The sequence below is a fragment of the Pelophylax lessonae genome (genome assembly GCF_965119305.1).
Source record: "Pelophylax lessonae genome assembly, chromosome: 8".
Lineage (NCBI taxonomy): Eukaryota > Metazoa > Chordata > Amphibia > Anura > Ranidae > Pelophylax > Pelophylax lessonae.
Genome location: NC_138775.1, coordinates 22,350,449 through 22,369,600, shown reverse-complemented (window position 1 = coordinate 22,369,600; position 19,152 = coordinate 22,350,449). Strand labels below are relative to the sequence as shown.

The following is a 19,152-nucleotide window of genomic DNA, read 5'->3' as shown; positions in this document are numbered from 1 at the left end:
AGTAGTTCTGTGAGGGCAGACTATGACATAGATCACCTATGGCCATGTACTTTGAAGCCTATAGCTAAGGCTTCAGACTTAGATCACTGGTGGCCATGTACATTGAAACCTATGGCTAAGGATACGGACTTAGATCACTGGTGGCCATGTACTTTGAAACCTGCAGCTAAGGCTATGGACTTAGATCACTGGTGCCCATGTACTTTAAAACCTACAGCTAAGGATATGGACTTAGATCCCCAGTGGCCATAAACTTTGAACCCTATAGCTAAAGACACAGACTAAGATCACTGGTGGCCATGTACTTTGAACCCTATAGCTAAAGACACGGACTTAGATCAGTGGTGGCCATGTACTTGAACCGTGTGGCTAAAGACATGGACTTCGATCACTGGTGGCCATGTACTTTGAACACTATGGCTAAAGATATGGACTTAGATCACTGGTGGCCATGAACTTCGAACCCTATGGAAAAAGATATAGACTTAGATTACTGGTGGGCATGTACTTTGAACCCTACGGAAAAAGATATAGACTTATGCTGGCCATACACGTATAGATTTTCGTCCGGAAATTTTCGTTTCAAGAAAATTCGTTTGATTTTCTAATCGTTAGTGGGGTTAAATCGATGTCCTTTTTCGACTGCAGCGACGGGAAAATTCGTAGGGGCAGAAGGGAAAACTTTTCTCGATCAACGAATTTTCGGGCAGTGTATGTGGTAATCGTTCAGAAATGACATTCATTTTAAAATTAAATGTGAAAAGCAAAAGACAATTTTCGAACGACATTCGTCTATTCAAAGAATGTTCAAAGAATGTTCAAAGAATGTTCAAAGAATGTTCAAAGAATGTTCAAAGAATATTCCCGGCCGAAATTCTGTGCGTGTATGGCTAGCATTAGATTACTGGTGGGCATGTACTTTGAATCCAATGGAACAGATGTTACCGTTGAATGTTCAACCATTATTTGGACCCCGTAATGCCTTTTTACTGTATGGTAAAAATGGCAGAAAAGACTGGACATCCCATTAATGGTCGAGCTGGGATGAGTATGACGAATTGTATGATGTGAAAGGTCTTTAAACCCTTGGTTCTTGTGAACAGTGAGGGTAGGTGTACTGTAGCCCTTTCTTGGTGTCTTCAGGGTGTCATGCAGAGCATGGAGGATTCCGCTGCCACTGATGTCCTGGAGTGTAAGAGAGAGAGTGAGGTACTGTTCTGTGGAAGATTTGGGCATGTCAGATACAGGGCAACCAGGATAATCACCCAATAGACTGTGAAGTTGCAGCTCTTTTGGGCCACGTGAATGTTCACAACTTGGCAAGCCCCAGAGGTCGCAATATGTCAAGTGATGACTTACAACTACAAGGAAGACGTAACCCAACCTCTTATGCTCATGTCTACGGTAGGCCTTCTGGAGTGGGACACTACAGGGTTCTACATGAAGCCCTACGCCATATGTCTTATGTCACTGCCTCTCCTCAACCACAAGGGGGTGGTAACAAGAGAAAGCAGTGATGACCAGTCATCTTAATAGGAATCTGACTGTTTGAGGCCTCTCTACTATAAAGTAGGTGTCTACATCAATAGACTGAAGCAAGCTTTTGGTAAAAGTTTCATTAGTACTTTGTTTGTTCAGACCGGAGTTCAAAAGTAAAAAATCCATTCAACGTACGTCCATTCAGGCATGCCCTCGCACTGCCTAGCTGTTGGTAGAGGTGAGTGTACATTCAGATTGTAATGTGCTTGGCCTGCTTTAGACACAGTGGTCTGACAATGTATGCAAGCCATTTTCTGGTAGGCACCAATGTAAATGAGGTTCTTCATCATTTCCCCATCAGGCAGTGATGTACATGATCAACCAAAATGGCGGTACAGATGCTAAGCGGCTGGCAGTATGAATGATAATTAGGTTTGTCCACCAAACAGTTCCTGCATATAATGGTGACAGACCCCTTACAGGGCAGTGATGGTGGTGGTGGTGGTGGGGGGGGGGGGGTTACAGTAAAATTAGGAAGTGGGATAAATGGGGATATGTGGCATAGAAGAGATGTTTGCTGTGCTAACAAGTTGCGTAGACATTGGACTTTTCTCTGATTATATTCAGTAAAATCATTGTTCTATTCTCAAGGTCTTGAAGTTCCTCCATTTTCTTGTTCATGTCCTCTTCATTGTCTTTGAACTTCTGCTCAAGCTCTGAATAAAAAAAGATAATGCAACAGATCATTCAGTGTGTCAAATAAAACCCAAGGGACCATTTACCAGTTCACTTTATGCAGGATCCCCAGCTGAACCCCCATAGCAGGGATCATCAAACTATGGCCTGCTACAAGATTAGGCTTAGTGATGAATGCCTGCCCTACGTGCCCAGATTGAGGATAAACGTGAGAAAAGTCTGCCTATGGTCTTTGCTTCAACTTCATTTTATTTCTTGCTTATGTGATTGGCTTACCGATTTTCCCAGAGGTCTACACTAAGATACATCAAATTTTAGGCACCCCCTGCGATAGGAATTTCAGTTTAGGTGAGACTCTCGCTAAGAGTTAAATACTTCTGAAGGGATGCAGACTCTGCAGCTTTTCCTATTAAAACACTGAGAGTGCACCAGGTAATTATAATGAACCAAGCCTTCCTATTCAAAATCAGTGCACAAAAGACATGGTGGAACAAACAGCTATTTCTTTATAGCAACAAAAGGTAAGAATCCACAAAAGGGAAAAGCATGTGTTGTAACTCCTGCAACATACATTGATCACTCAGAGGGGATTTTTTCTTAACAAAAGTGGAATGACTCTTTAAGCATCTGCATGGCTTTGCACAGGACATCAGAATGTAATCCAGATTGGAGTAGACTGATAATCTCTGTAAACTAAACCAGGATAGGCTGGTTCTGTATAAACCAAATAAATCAAATAGACCGGAAAATGATGTCAAGATTGGAACGACAGATAAGAAGATCATACAGCTGGAGAGCAAGTAAAGAATATTGTGAGATATGAAGAAACAAGGGTGCATATCACTTACTATCTAGCTTCTCCTTGGCGTCCGTCGCTTTCTTTAGCAAGTCCTGAGCCTCGTCTTTTATCTGCTGTACTTTCTGCATAGCTGACCCTGAGGAGGTGTCCACACCTCCAACCTTGTCTTTCAGGTCTCTGTAGTTTTTCTTGACCTCTTCCATCTCCTAGAAGTTAGAACACCAGACATGAGGATGCGTTTCTTATGGAAATTCTGGAAGTTACCCAAATTGCCATACTCTGCTCTCTAAGTCCATATTTTTAACTTTCAAATAATCTGCCCACACACAAAATTATTTTGAGTTCATCAAGACCGTTTTCCAAGACAGAAGGTCAGTCTGTGTTGTCCATAGAAGAAAATAGGATATCCAATGAAAATTAGAAGATGAATGACACTCCTACTGGACAACATAGACAAGCCAGACACTATCCTAAATGGAGCCAAACTATAGCAAAAACAAAAATTCTAGGTGTAAAATGTCCTCATGTATACTATGTTTTGGATGAACTCGATATCTACCAATTCCTGAACACCAGTTGCGTACCTTGTCTAGTCCGTCTGTGGCCAGCATAGCCTTGGTAGCCTTTTGGTTTGCTTCATTGGCCATCTGTCTGTTGGAATCCACTTTCTTCATTAAAGCTTCCACCTCCTCGGCCACCTTGGTTAAACGATCCATTATGGAGTTCTCCTTATCCTCCACACCTGTAAGTTTTTTCAAGGACTGAAAAAGAAACAACAGTAAAACAGGGCCAGAACTTAACATACAAACATCGGGTAAAATAAGCATTTATCACATCACCATTTTTCTAGGTAACGATATTTCTAAAGACGCTATTGGCATGAAAGTTTCGCCACATGTCGGTAACAACCCATGCAATCCATACATACAAGAAAATCAAAACAAATATGTTCCGAAATGAAGGAATGTGTAATAAAAGAGAATGATATGAATGACATACTAACTGAAATTTATGTAATACTTGGTACAAAATCCTTAGTTGGTAATGACAGCTTCAAGACGCCTCCTGTATGGAAAAACTAGTCGCATGCATTGCTCAGGTGTGATTTTAGCTCATTCTTCCGCACAAACTTTAAATCTTGAAGGTTCCGTGGGCCTTTTCTATGAACTCTGATCTTTAGTTATTTCCATAAATTTTCTATTAGATTTAGGTCAGATGGTTGGCTGGGCCATTCTAGCAGCCATATTTTCTTTCTTTGAAACCAATTGAGAGTTTCCTTGGCTTTGTGTTTGGGATCATTGTCTTTCTGAAATGTCCACCCTCATTCCTCTTCATCATCCTGGTAGATGGCAGCAGATTTTTATCAAGAAGGTCTTGGTTCATTTTTCCATTTATCCTTCCTTCAATGATATGAAGTTTGCCAGTAACGTATGCTGAAAATCAGCCCCACACCATGATGTTCCCACCTCCAAACCTCACTGTTGGTATGGGGGTGTTTTTGGGGTTATGTGCCGTGCCATTTGACCTCCAAACATGGTGTGTGATATGGCATCCAAAGAGTTCCATTTTGGTCTCATCTCACCAGACAATATTCTCCCAGTATTTCATAGGCTTGGCTAAATGTTGTGCAGCAAACTTTAAATGACCTTCAACATGCTTTTTCTTCAGCAATGGAGTCTTGCGTGGTGAGCGTGCGTACAGGCCATGGCGGTTGAGTGCATTACTTATTGTTTTCTTTAAAACAATTGTGACTGCTAATTCCAGGTCTTTCTGAAGCTCTCCACAAGTGGTCCTTGGCTCTTAAACAACTCTTCTAATAATAATTTTCACTTCTCTGTCAGAAATCTTGCAAGGAGCACCTGGTCGTGCCCGGTTTATGGTGAAATGATGTTCTTTCCACTTCCGGATTATGGCTCAAACAGTGCTCACTGGAACATTCAGAAGTTTAGAAATCCTTCTGTAACCAATGCAATCAGTATGTTTTGCAACAATAATGTTGCAAAGGTCTTGAGAGAGCTCTTTGTTTTTATCCATCATGAGAGGTTTCTTGTGTGACACCTTGATAATGAGACACCTTCTTATAGGCCATCAGTTGAGACTGAACCAGCTAATATTAATTTGCACTGACAAGGGGCAGGATTGCTTTCTAATTACTGATAGATTTCAGCTGGTGTCTTGGCTTTCCATGGCTTTTTGCACCTCCCGTTCTTAATATGTTTAACCGGTTGCCGACCGCCGCAAGTACATATACTGCGGCGGTCAGCCCCGGCCAGGCAAAGTGACGTACCGGTACGTCACTAGCCTGGGAGGCAATAGCGGGCGGGCGCGAGCCGCCGGAGGCACGCTCCCGCCTCGGCTCGTTCACGGACACCTCCGTGCGTGTGACCGGCGGACCCGATGTCCGCCGGTCACCCGCGATCGTCCGCTGTGAAGGGAGAAAGGCAGGCGGCTAGTGTAAACAAAGCCGCCTGTCATTCTCCCCTGTGTAAAAGCACTGATCTAACGGTCCTGCTATGTAGGACCGTTGATCTGTGCTGTTACACACACAGCCACATCCCTGCACAGTAAGAAGCACGCCCCTAGGGACACACATAGTCACTGCATCTCTAATAAAGTTAACCCCTTCCCTGCCAGTGTAATTTTTACAGTAACAGTGCATATGTATAGCACTGATTACTGTAGTAATGTCACTGGTAACCCCAAAAGTGTCAAAAATGTCAGTCAAGGGTCCAATCTGTCCGCCGCAATGTCGCAGTCCCGCAAAAAAATCGCAGATCGCCGCCATTACTCATTAAAAACAAAAACAACAAAAATGACAAAAATCTTTCCCTTAGTTAGTAAACGCAATAACTTTTGCGCAAACCAATCAAAATACGCTTATTGCGATTTTTTTTTACCAAACATAGGTAGCAGAAAACAAATTGGCCAAAAATGTAAAAAAATTTTGATTTTTACATTTTTTGGGGGGGAATTTCATATAAAAAAAAATGTGAAAAATATTGTTATTTTTGCAAAATTGTCGCTCTTTTTTGATTATAGCGCATGATCAAAAAAATCGCACAGGTGATCAAATACCACCAAAAGAAAGCTCTGTTTGTGGGAAAAAAAGGACGTCAAATTTGTTTAGTTACAGCATCGCACGACCGCGCAATTGTCCGTTAAAGTCACGCAGTGCCGAATCGCAAAATACCCCCTGGTCAGAAAGGGGGTAAAATCTTCCGGGGCTTAAGTGGTTAATACTTTTCCCCTGTGCCATTCCAATTTTATTACAGATAACCTAATTTCTGAATTTATTTGTTTTGGTTTCTTTGTATGTACGGATTGCATGGGTTGTTACTGACATGTGGTGAAAATTTTATGTCAATAGCTCCTTTAGAAATATATTTACCTGGAAAAATGGTGACATCTTCAATACTTGTTTTACCCACTGTATATATTTACAGAGTATGACATTTCAGTAACAGCAAACAATAACTTATGGAAACAAAAACAAAAAAACAGCAAAAATTAATGGGATCTGTCAATCTGTAGTACACAAAATATTACAAATATCCATCTTTTTTCTAAACAATTAGTAGGAACATTGGTGCTTGGCTCAAGTAACTCTAGATCAAGGGTCTTCAAACTACGGCCCTCCAGCTGTTCAGGAACTACAATTCCCATCATGCGTAGTCATGTGTGTGAATGTCAGAGTTTTACAATGCCTCATGAGATGTGTAGTTCTGTAAAAGCTGTAGGGCCGTCGTTTGAGGATCCCTGCTCTATGACATTGTTGCTTGTCTTAAGTAACTCTGAAACACTAGTGCTTGCCTCAAGTAACTCTGAAACACTGGTGCTTGGCTCAAGTAATTCTGAAAAACTGGTGCTTGGCTCAAGTAACGCCAAACCACTGGTGCTTGGCTCAAGTAACTCTGAAACACTAGTGCTTGCCTCAAGTAACTCTGGAACACTGGTGCTTGGCTCAAGTAATTCTGAAACACTGGTGCTTGGCTCAAGTAACGCCAAACCACTGGTGCTTGGCTCAAGTAACTCTGAAACACTGGTGCTTGGCTCAAATAACTCTGAAACACTGGTGCTTGGCTCAAGTAACTCTAGAACATTGGTGCTTGGCTCCAGTAACTCTGAAACACTGGTGCTTGGCTCAAGTAACTCTGAAACACTGGTGCTTGGCTCAAGTAACTCTGAAATACTGGTGCTTGGCTCAATTAACTCTGAAACACTGGTGCTTGGCTCAAGTAACTCTGAAACACTGGTGCTTGGCTCAAGTAACTCTGAAACACTGGTGCTTGGCTCAAGTAACTCTGGAACATTGGTACTTGGCTCAAGTAACTCTGGAATACTGGTGCTTGGCTCAAGTAACTCTGGAACATTGGTGCTTGGCTCAAGTAACTTTGGAACACTGGTGCTTGGCTCAAGTAACTCTAAAACATTGGTGCTTGGCTTAAGTAACTCTGAAACACTGGTGCTTGGCTCAAGTAACTCTGAAACACTAGTGCTTGGCTCAAGTAACTCTAGAACATAGGTGCTTGGCTCAAGTAACTCTAAAAAACTAGTGCTTAGCTCAAGTAACTCTAGAACATTGGTGCTTGGCTCAAGTAACTCTAAAAAACTAGTGCTTAGCTCAAGTAACTCTAGAACATAGGTGCTTGGCTCAAGTAGCTCTAAAAAACTAGTGCTTAGCTCAAGTAACTCTAGAACATTGGTGCTTGGCTCAAGTAACTCTAAAAAACTAGTGCTTAGCTCAAGTAACTCTAAAAAACTAGTGCTTAGCTCAAGTAACTCTAGAACATAGGTGCTTGGCTCAAGTAGCTCTAAAAAACTAGTGCTTAGCTCAAGTAACTCTAGAACATTGGTGCTTGGCTCAAGTAACTCTGGAACATTGATGCTTGGCTGAAGTAATTCTGGAACACTGGTGCTTGGCTCAAGTAACTCTGGAACATTGGTGCTTGGCTCAAGTAACGCCAAACCACTGGTGCTTGGCTCAAGTAACTCTAAAACACCGGTGCTTGGCTCAAGTAACTTTGAAACATTGGTGCTTTGCTCAAGTAACTCTAGAACATTGGTGCTTGGCTCAAGTAACCCTGGAACATTTGTGCTTGGCCCAAGTAACTCTGGAACACTGGTGCATGGCTCAAATAACTCTTGCTCAACCAAACCTTCTAGTGCAGTCATGTCATTTTGGGAAGAGAATGAAACCACAGCTTAATCCCTTGTCTACCAAGGTGCATTTATAGATTTCCCCGGTATTCAATGGGTTAAAGCAAGCTCATGACTGTTACTGCATCAGTGAACTTGGAATTTAATTTTACAGCCGGCGAAGGGCTTTCAGGTAAAAGTAGTCCAGACGGCTCTACAGGTTCACCCCCTCTTCCGCTGGTGGCACCAATGATGGCAACTGCAGTAAAGTGTTGTATCAGTGGGAGAGGTAGGTGATTAGGGAGCAATTTTTCCCCAATCCCCCTGCTAATAATGAGCTTCAAGGTATTATGTAAATGTATTATGTCACTTTAAGGTTCACAGCTGCCATTCCTCAGCTACTGTAGCGGAGGATGCAGCTAATTAAGCACATCCTCTGCTTGATTAGCTGCAGTGGAGGGTAGGGGAGACATGGGGGTTCTCATGCTATCACGTAGGAGGCTTTTGTTAGCCTCCTTATGATACCAACACAGTTAAATGAAAATAAAAAATTATAGTAAAATAAATAAAAATGAGTTAAAAAAATGTAAAAGCATCCTGGTCACCCTTGTACGCACCCCATTGCTAACATGCAGCTTAGGGTAAACACATGTATGTAAACATAAATTGCATCACACATGTGCATTGACAATCAGAGTGAGAGCAAACTTTCTAGACCCATAGTTGATAGTAAATTCTAAACTGATAACCAGTAAAGATTTTTTAACCACTTTGCCACTGCTCACTAGAGCTCTACTGCGGCGAAGTGGTATCGTTATCGTCTGGCGACGTAGACCTACGTCGCCAGACACTCCCCTTTCTCGGCGGCGCGCGCGCGCCGCCGGAGGCTCGCTCCCGCTGTGTTCAGTCACAGCAGGAGTCGGGCCAGGGGAGGAGCAGCGGCGATCGCCGCTGCTCTTCCCCGATCGTCGGGGAATCGAGTCTGGAGATCCACCTGCTTGTGTAAACAAAGCGGGAGGATCTCCTAAGTGACAGGCAGGGTCAGATTGCAGGGTTCAGCATAGCTCAACCTGCATCTGTCCCTGTGTCACTCAGTCACCTCCCCCCACACATGTCAGTAAGCACCAGGCATACATTAACCCCTCCCTCTCCAATAAAATTAACCCCTTCCCTGTCAGTGTCATTTTTACAGTAACAGTGCATATGTATAGCACTGATTACTGTAGTAATGTCACTGGTACCCCCAAAAGTTTCAAAAATGTCAGTCAAGGGTCCGATCTGTCCGCCGCAATGTCGCAGTCCCGCAAAAAAAACGCAGATCGCCGCCATTACTCGTTAAAAAAAAAACACCAAAAATGACAGAAATCTTTCCCTTAGTTAGTAAACGCAATAACTTTTGCGCAAACCAATCAAAATACGCTTATTGTGATTTTTTTTTACCAAACATAGGTAGCAGAAAATAAATTGGCCAAAAATGTAAAAAAAAGTTGACTATTACATTTTTTTGGGGGGGGATTTCATATAAAAAATGTGAAAAATATTGTTATTTTTTCAAAATTTACGCTCTTTTTTTGTTTATAGCGCAAAAAGTAAAAATCGCACAGGTGATCAAATTCCACCAAAAGAAAGCTCTGTTTGTGGGAAAAAAAGGACGTAAATTTCCTTTGGGTACGGCGTTGCATGACCGCGCAATTGTCAGTTAAAGTCGCACAGTGCCGAATCGCAAAAAGTGTCCCAGACGTAAGACAGCAAAATCCTCTGGTGGTAAAGTGGTTAAACGATGCCTATGGAGAATTTTGGGTACCATAGTTTGTTGCAAATTCTTGGTGCATGCTTGAAATGTTTGGTATCTATTTACACAACACAATCCCATCTTTTATAGGCGTGTTAGCATTAGGACCAAGGTTAGGACAATCTGACTGCTGCAATTTTGCCCTGTGGAAGGATCTTGGCATAAAAATGTACAAATATAACGGCTAAAGTCCTGTACACACAGGCCAAATGTTGGGTGACAATGGCCGGTTGAAAAAAATCAGCCATGTTGGCTGTGTGTATGTCGGTCTGTCCAATGGCGGAGAGAGCTAATCAAAGTGTTCTGGTAGGGGAGCTGTTGTATCCCTGTAAGAACACAATAGCTCAGCAGGGGAGATCGCTAAACTAACCTGGCATGGTTAGCATAGCGGTTCCAACCGGAGCTGTCGTTTTTTTTTTTTTTTTGTGCATCCTGCTGGCTTTGAATGGGAAAGAGCTTCCTAGCCCTGATTATAGGGAATTTTGTCTTGAAAGGGTTAGGCCGTCTTCAGACGAGGCCAAAAATGGAACAAGAAAGAGCCAGAAGGTGTCTGTGAGGCAGAGTATAAGAAAGAGTAGTGGACTGGTTGTGCATGAGAGTCCAAAGTGGCTGGTGACCTGGCCTTTGGGACCCTGAGGCAGGCGGGACATAACCCTGGTAAGGGACAAGTTTTTCAGGCGGTGAGCCAAACATTTGATTTGTACCAGGAGTTTTTTGTTATTTGATGCTGCAAGCAAGCTGTTTTTAAAAAAAAGACTGCTTACTTTGACCAACGTGGCTGGCTGGTGAACCCGGGCTCTCCAATATTACACCAGACATACACTTTAATTGAAGGTCTAAACAATTTCAGCAGAAAGTGACATTGTATGAATGCAATCTGCAGTAGTGTGCAGTAAACATGGTGGCCAGGTCTGCTGGAAACTATCAGTTCATACATTTTAGTGAGGCAGCGTAAACAGGGGACAGATAAGACAAACCGGGCCTATATCTGGAGTAAATGTCCATCCTACGTGAAAGATATGGCCATTATCACAGCTTATGACTGCTCCCCCGGCTCACATTAGCCAACTGGATCCTTCCCAAGCTGTACAATCTCTGCTCTGATCTGGCAGACTCTAGCAGAGGAAGTAAGTCACTGTAATAGTAGAGGGAGGACACAGCCAGAGCTGTATAGGAATAATAACAGGAAAGGGAGGAAGCCACCATTGTATAACACAGAGGCAGCAACTCCTCCACAATGGTTAACCCATCACTTGTGCACACAATAAATAATGGCTGGTCACAAATGGCATATTAATCCCATAAAACCAGAGGTGGGCATTCTTCTGTGATATCCTCTTATTCTTGAAAGGGTCACATTAGCGCCATCATGCCCCATAATAATTGCAGGATGTTGGCCTTCAGTCTTCAAATAGTATTTTGATCCTTTCCCTTTTACATAAGGATGTACAGATAATAGATGGAATCTGGATTGTGCATGAATGATCACCTTACAGACAAGTATTGTAAGTTCTTATTGACCAAACGAGTGGATTCGTGCTTATACAGCAGGGTTTCTCAACTCTTATTCAGTTGCAGCACCCTTTAAAAGGATGCAAAATCTTGCGGAACCCCTTTCTAAAAAACATAAATGTTGCTTATCAATGGGAAACCTGAGCTGGGATGATGAACACAACCATCTTGGTGAAATTACCTCAACATCAGAAGCTCCCCATTACATCAGTGTTCAACATTACATCAGCGTCCCCCCTTCACATCAGAGGTCCCCCTTCAGGTCAGATGTCCCCATCACATCAGAGGCCCCCCTTCATGTTAGAGCCCCCCCCCCCCCACCTTCACATCAGACTTCCTCCCTTCATGTCAGAGGCTCCCATCACGTCAGAAGCCTCCCCTGCACATCAGAGGCTCCCATTACGTCAGAAGCCCCCCTGCACATCAGAGGTCCCCATCACGTCAAACGTTCCCACTTCATGTCGGAGGTCCCCCTTCATGTTAGAGGCCTCCATCACATCAGAAGCCCCCCATCACATCAGAGCCTGCCCCCTTCACATCAGACTTCCTCCCTTCATGTCAGAGGCTCCCATCACGTCAGAAGCCCCCCCTGCACATCAGAGGCTCCCATCACGTCAGAAGCCCCCCTGCACATCAGAGGTCCCCATCACGTCAGACGTTCCCACTTCATGTCGGAGGACCCCGTCACGTCAGAAGCCCTCCTTCACATCAGAGGTCCCCATCACGTCTGACGTTCCCACTTCATGTCGGAGGACCCCGTCACGTCAGAAGCCCTCCTTCACATCAGAGGTCCCCATCTCATCATAAGTCCCCCTTCATGTCAGAAGCCTGCATCATGTCAGACGCTCCTCTTCACATCAGAGGTCCCCATCATGTCAGAGGCACCTATCACATCAGAAGCCCCCTGCACATCAGAGGTCCCCCCTTCATGTTAGAATCCCCCATCAGTTCAGAGGTTACCCTTTTACGTCAGAGTTCTCCCATTACATCAAATCCCCCACATATTTTAGAGGCCCCCCATCAAATAGTCAGAAGCCCCTTGTTAAATAGTCAGAGTCCCCATCACAAGGTTAGAGTCCTGTCATCCATTTATGAACCAGGACAAACTGGGTCTCGTCCTTTGGCACCCTTGAGGAACCCAAATGCCACCCCCGGGTGCTGCAGCACCTTGGTTGACAAACACTGCTATAGAGTGTGGAAGAGAAGAGGAGCACAGCAGTTGGTGGCTTTCTATGGCCGATACAGTTGTGAAAATTGATCCTGGTCGATCAATTGTTTCCTAAATCAGGCAGAGAAGCTCTTTGTCACCACAAATGATGTGAGGGGAAACCATGTCACCAGAACTGGAACAGAGGGGGGATTTTCCATTGGGGACATCTGTTCTAAAGGGCATTTCCCTCAATTTTGAGTCATTCCCTCTTTATTTGGTGTCCACAGGACAGGAAATAAAGGAGGATCTCCCCAATAGGACACAAGTGGCAAAAAACAAAACTGATAGAAGTTTCAACTTTACTCTATCCATAATAAAAAAAAATGGGCTTTAGAAACAATTTAACATAGTGATTCTGCGGGTAAAGGAATCCTACCTTAACCATCAATGTGTCTCTGCAGTCTAATCATGCATACCTGTAATGTAGTTTATTTATCCTTTCCTGTGCTGCAGCCTTCTGGTCATTCAGAAAGATACGTTTCCCTCTTCATAGTAGTTGTGAACATACCATGTTATAGACGCTTTCTAATACAGTTATACAGTAACTATGTCGGCAGTGGCACCATAACTGCTTTTGCTTAGTTTTCAGAAATTATCTTTCTTACCTTTTTTACAAAGTCAAGAAATTCTGTCATGTGACCATGCACCTCTTCTTCTTGATAGTGTGTGTGGGGGGGGGGGGGAGTTATTACAGGACACTGTGCAGACATGTAGTGTGCCCGTATTCCATAGTCTGTTTGGCCTGATGCAAAATACAGACCTATGCTTGAGTAGGTGGTGCCAGAGGCAGACTGTGATTGGATGGGGGTGTGGTGGGTGAACTAACTACCCGCTTGCTGGCGCTTGAAATCACTGACTTGCTTGCACTGTCCTGAAGACTGACTTCTCCGGTTAGCTCAAAGTCCTTGACACTGCTCCCTCCAGTCCTTCCTGACTGAGGTAGCCCTTAGTAGCACTGCTGCAACTCTCAACACTGTACACTGCATGCTGTACACTTCCACTGTACACTTCCACTGTACACTGAATACTACAGGGCCCAACCACTGGCACCCCCTTTACTCTTTAGGGTCAACACTGGCACCCCCTTTTTCTCTTCCTGCATCGGCTAGCTAGCCCCTGGATCCCTCCGATCTTCTCCGGAGTGGTCCCCTCTCACTAGGCAGACCCCTAGGGGCAGTTTGCAGTACTCACGACTGGGAATGCTTTCCTGAAACTCGACCCCTCTCAGCTCCGCTGGTCCTCTGCACAGCTCAGCTCAGTCCTCTGTCCCCTCTGGCAAGCCGTCTGGGACACCCGATTCCTCTTGACAGGAGGAGAGACAGCCGTACTCTCCCTCCTGGGACTCCGCTTCCCGCCAAAGACGCTGCGTCATGAGCTCCCCTCAAACTTATACCCCCTCCCAGAATGCTGTGCGGCATAATCTGCCTTTCTGGGGTAGATACAAGCCTGGGTGTGCCATTGGCCGGGTTTCCTCCACTGCCCAATGAGAGCCATCATTGAGCACAGTGTGGAGACTCCCCAGTCTCAACAGCCACACCCGGGAGCCATGACAACCTAGCTGAAAATTATGGCCCTGCTGATAAGCAGACAAGCCCTACTACACTTTACCTAGCACCTACCTTGTAGGGTGCTACATAACATGTGACCACGTACATAGAAAATTATATATACAGTATTTTTAGGGTAACACACACTTTAAGTCTTCCGCCACATCTGTCAACTGGAAGCATTGTATTGTACTGCAGCCTCTTGTCATAAATTTTGTGTTCTGTGAGCTTTTCCTCAGTTTTCTGAATGAGGTTTCAGGGAAAAAGACCACACAACACAGAATAACTGGCAAGAGGCTGCAGTCCTGAATGTCTAGCTCAGCTTGGCAATGGCATAATTCGATAATACAACTGAAATTGGGTGGACCTACATTTGTAATATTTCCTGGATTTAATAAGAAATGGGTAATAATCTACAGTATGGGGTTGGTAATCCATATAAAACACTAGTCAGGGGTCCTTACATTGTCCACGGTGTTCTTCAACCTTTTGATGCTCTGTTTGGTGGCATTCAGCGCCTTCTCTGCCGTCTTCGCTTTGTTCCCGGCCTCGTCCAGCAGAGATTTCGTTTCAGCAATGTTCCCACTCACCACGTCAGCTTTCTCTCTGCATTATAGGGGAATGAGGACATTTTTATTCTGATTGTTTTCATTTTAAAGTCGATGAGGTCAATAAATATAGATAATCGACAAATTGAATGTGCATGTCTAGGCAAACTGTTTACAGCTTTGATAGAGTTGGGAAGGATTAGAACCCTTATTGGGTTATAATACTATCTAGGGTTACATTAGATTGATTTCCCCCCCAATTTCTGTCTAGGTGACAAGACAACAGTTTCGCTAGACAGGAAGTGAGGGTATTTACTCCAACAGCAATACATACAGTGTATATATATATATATACACATATATACCGTGGCGGCTGGTGCTCAAAATTTGTGGGGGGGCGCAAACAGAAAAATGTAATAGGCATTGCTTTGCGGCAAAAAACGCTGTAAAAAATTGCATGACTTGCATGAGGTCACAAAAGTGTGAAAGGGGCCTTCAGTAATTAAGGTATAGTGTGCCCCCTTTTTAATGCTCAGAGACCAGCGTGCCCCCTTTCAATGCACAGAGACCAGCGTGCCCCCTTCAATGCGGAGATCATCGTGCCCCCTTTCAATGCAGAGATGCCAGCGTGCCCCCTTTCAATGCAGAGATCATCGTGCCCTCTTTCAATGCAGAGTGACCAGCTTAAGCGTGCCCCCCCCCCGCGAGACCAGTGCACTTACCTCAGAAAGTGGCGGCTTCTCCTCAGTCCTCCCGCCTCCTCCTCGGCCAATGGAATGGGGTTTGCCTTTCGGCCAATCAGGAAGCGGGAGGACCCGCTTCCCGATTGGCCAGGAGGAGGATCCGTGTGACAATAGCGAATTTTCATTCGCTATTGTCACACAATGGGTGGGCTCGGGCGCACTATTCTGCGCCCCGGGTCCTCCCTTTGCTGAAGCCTATTAGAGCCTCTGGCTCTAATCAGGTGATAAAAAAAAAGCCCCATTGAACTCCATGCGTCCGGCGCCCCGCGTGTAGATTAGGGGGCCGAACGCATGAATAGGGGGGGGGGGGCGGCGCCCCTGCGCCCCCAATGCACCGGCCGCCACTGCATATATATATATATACACAGTATCCCACAAAAGAAGTGAGTTCTGTGTGTTGAGTTATTTTGAGGGGACAGCAAATTTACACTGTTATACAAGCTGTGCACTCACTACTTTACATTGTAGCAAAGTGTCATTTCTTCAGTGTTGTCACATGAAAAGATAGAATAAAATATTTACAAAGAATGTGAGGGGTGTACTCACTTTTGTGAGATACTGTATATATATATATATATATATATATATATATATATATATATATATATATATATATATATATATATCTTCCTCATCGCATCAGTATGAACCAGGGCTCAAGGTTTTGTTGTTTTTACACAAGATTCCTTCAACTTTCACCCAAGATCCACACAATTTTATAATTGGATTCAGTTTGGAAAACAAATGTGTTGTTCCTGGGTAAAAGTTGGGTGAATCTCGTATGTTAGCATGGATCCAGACAGGACTTTTCTGTTCTGAAGTTGTGATGACCAAAATGAAAATTTGCAAACAAGCTGCGTGAGCGGCCCCCATCATCATCACATATTTTCCTAACTACAAGAGCTCTGTGACATCTGTAAAATAATAAGCGGGTTTTTTTGCTTATTACAGCCCCGAGGTTTTGTTTGGACACATCTGGAATTTACACACAAAGCTTAGCATCCCTCTGCCCATGTATTTTATTTAATAAACCATCTGCAAAAATAATGCACTTCCTCTGCTAAAAGGCTTTGGACAAACTTTCCAAACTTCGATTAGTGACCACAGATTTTTTTTTTTTTTTTTTTTAGTTTCCCGCATTTAGGGAATTCGCATGGGTCAGCACAGCAGGAGTGCAATGGCTGAGCCTCGCCCTGGGAGAGCCACCTTCATGATCATGGTATCTCCCTTGCCAGGTAAGTATGTGACCAGAGATCAGTGGCGTAGCGTGGGGGGTGCAGGGGGGGCCGGCCGCACCGGGCGCAACATCTGGGTGGGCGCATCTGCAGTGTCACTCTGTCTGTGTGACTCTGACATACACAATTCACACACTGTCTGCGGCTGCCTCCATATATACGATGGGAGATGTCCAGCGCGGCCGCCCTATGGCTGAAAATGGCAGGTCGGGGCGGGGCTGGACTGTGCCTCACCTGTCCATTGGTGTAGGGTGGCGTTGCAAGCCAAGTCCCGCCTATGCCACCTCTCCTCACTGCTCAGTCAGTTTAGCAGCGAGTGAGTCAGCAGCCTGCCGCTGTCAGAGTGTTTTTTTTTTTTTTTAATCATCTGATTAGAGCCAGATGCATTGAAAGGGGGCACGCTGGTCATTCTGCACTGAAAGGGGTCATGCTGGTCATTCTGCATTGAAAGGGGGCACGCTGGTCTCTCTGCATTGAAAGGGGGCACGCTGGTCATTCTGCATTGAAAGGGGGCACGCTGGTCATTCTGCATTGAAAGGGGGCACGCTAGTCTCTCTGCATTGAAAGGGGGAACGCTGGTCATTCTGCATTGAAAGGGGGCACGCTAGTCATTCTGCATTGAAAGGGGGCACGCTGATCACTGTGCATTGAAAGGGGGCACGCTGGTCTCTCTGCATTGAAAGGGGGCACGCTGGTCATTCTGCACTGAAAGGGGGCACGCTGGTCTCTCTGCATTGAAAGGGGGCACGCTGGTCATTCTGCATTGAAAGGGGGCACGCTGGCCATTCTGCATTAAAAGGGGGCACGCTGGTCATTCTGCATTGAAAGGGGGCACGCTAGTCTCTCTGCATTGAAAGGGGGCACGCTGGTCATTCTGCATTGAAAGGGGGCACGCTGGTCTCTCTGCATCGAAAGGGGGCACGCTGGTCATTCTGCATTGAAAGGGGCTACGCTGGTCTCTCTGCATTGAAAGGGGGCACGCTGGTCATTCAAACTTGTATTTAGATGCATTTTACTTTAATTACATCAGTATTTGAATAACAAACAATACATGTGCTTAGGGGGTAAGGGTTTCTTTAACTAATCTAAAGTGGAAGAGACTCGAGTGCTAAAATCCTTCGGGTTAGGGGGCGCAAATTACCTGCCTTGCCCCGGGTGCTGACAACCCACGCTACGCCACTGCCAGAGATTTAACCTTTCTACAGCTGGGCCAATTCCTGCAATCATTTTGTAGCCATTTTCTTGGCCAGCCAATTATTTGAAAGATCAACAGTTCAAAGGGAGAAAGTGGCTTTTCTGAATGCAGTAGCCTCCAGCTATAAAGGTAACCAGGCAAAAGAAAGTGCCTCAAGGTAAGTACAGATTTCCATGATTCTCTTACCTGGCCTCTATAGCTTTTTGCAGGAGTAGTTTGGCAGTATTTATGCTCTCCGATGTAACATTAAGGATCATGTCCACCCCACTGAGGTTACTAATGCTCTCTGTGATCTGTTTGATGAGATCAGCGATATCTCCAGGACTGGCTGGGAGTGAGATGTTTAGCACCTGCCTTGCTACCAGTTCAATGCTCTCTGGGTCAGCTCCTTCCTCTGTGGACAGGACATACAAACAGATTCAAAATCACATATTTCCAATATCATTGATGGTTATGGAGGCCCATTGGTTAGCCATGTGTACCATATGGGGAGGGGAAGGGAAGGGAAGAAGAGAAGAGAGACAAGAAGAGAGACAAGTAGAGAATAGAGACGAGAAGAGAAGACGAGGAGAGAAGAGAAGAGAAGGGAGACGATAAGAGAAGACGAGGAGAGAAGAGAAGAGAGACGATAAGAGAAGACGAGGAGAGAAGAGAAGAGAGACGAGAAGAGAAGATGAGGAGAGAAGAGAAGAGAGAAGAGAAGAGAAGAGAAGAGAAGAGAGAAGAGAAGAGAGACGAGAAGAGAGACGAGAAGAGAGACGAGAAGAGAGACGAGAAGAGAGACGAGAAGAGTAGAGGAGAGAGATGAGAAGAGAGACGAGAAGAGAAGAGATGAGAAGAGAGACAAGAACAGAGAAGAGAAGAGAGAAGAGAGAGATTAGACAAGACAAGACTGGCATTACCAGTTTGGAAATATTTAATTTTTACAGTTTTTCTGTAGAGAGGAGAGAAGAGAAAAGAGAGAAGAGAGAGAGACGAGAGAAGAGAGAAGAGAGAGAGACGAGAGAAGAGAGACGAGACAAGACAAGACCAGTTAAGAAATCTTTAATCTCCTTGATGAATACTCTCTGTTTTTCTGTAGAGAGGAGAGAAGAGAGACGAGAGAAGAGAGAAGAGAGACGAGAGAAGAGAGAAGAGAGAAGAGAGAAGAGAGATGAGAGAAGAGAGAAGAGAGATGAGAGAAGAGAGATGAGAGAAGAGAGATGAGAGAAGAGAGACGAGAGAAGAGAGAAGAGAGAAGAGAGAAGAGAGAAGAGAGAT

General features: G+C 44.6%; 1 protein-coding gene and 1 long non-coding RNA gene across 2 annotated transcripts in view; one reads left to right on the top strand and one right to left on the bottom strand.

The window, feature by feature from the left end:
• The window catches only part of LOC309561462, a 266,849-nt gene that overhangs the window by 237,764 nt on the left and 9,933 nt on the right, over nucleotides 1–19,152 (top strand). The gene's annotated exons all lie outside the window — the stretch shown is intronic.
• LOC309561460 (laminin subunit beta-1-like) overlaps nucleotides 1,981–19,152 on the bottom strand; it is a 168,221-nt gene continuing 151,049 nt past the window's right edge. The window contains exons 31-35 of the mRNA XM_082265398.1: nucleotides 18,079–18,286; nucleotides 14,636–14,777; nucleotides 3,559–3,735; nucleotides 3,024–3,180; nucleotides 1,981–2,195 (exon numbers count right to left, since the gene is read on the bottom strand). Coding sequence (XP_082121524.1) covers nucleotides 2,062–2,195; nucleotides 3,024–3,180; nucleotides 3,559–3,735; nucleotides 14,636–14,777; nucleotides 18,079–18,286 — 818 coding nt within the window. The 3' untranslated portion in view covers nucleotides 1,981–2,061. The remainder of the gene's footprint in view (nucleotides 2,196–3,023; nucleotides 3,181–3,558; nucleotides 3,736–14,635; nucleotides 14,778–18,078; nucleotides 18,287–19,152) is intronic.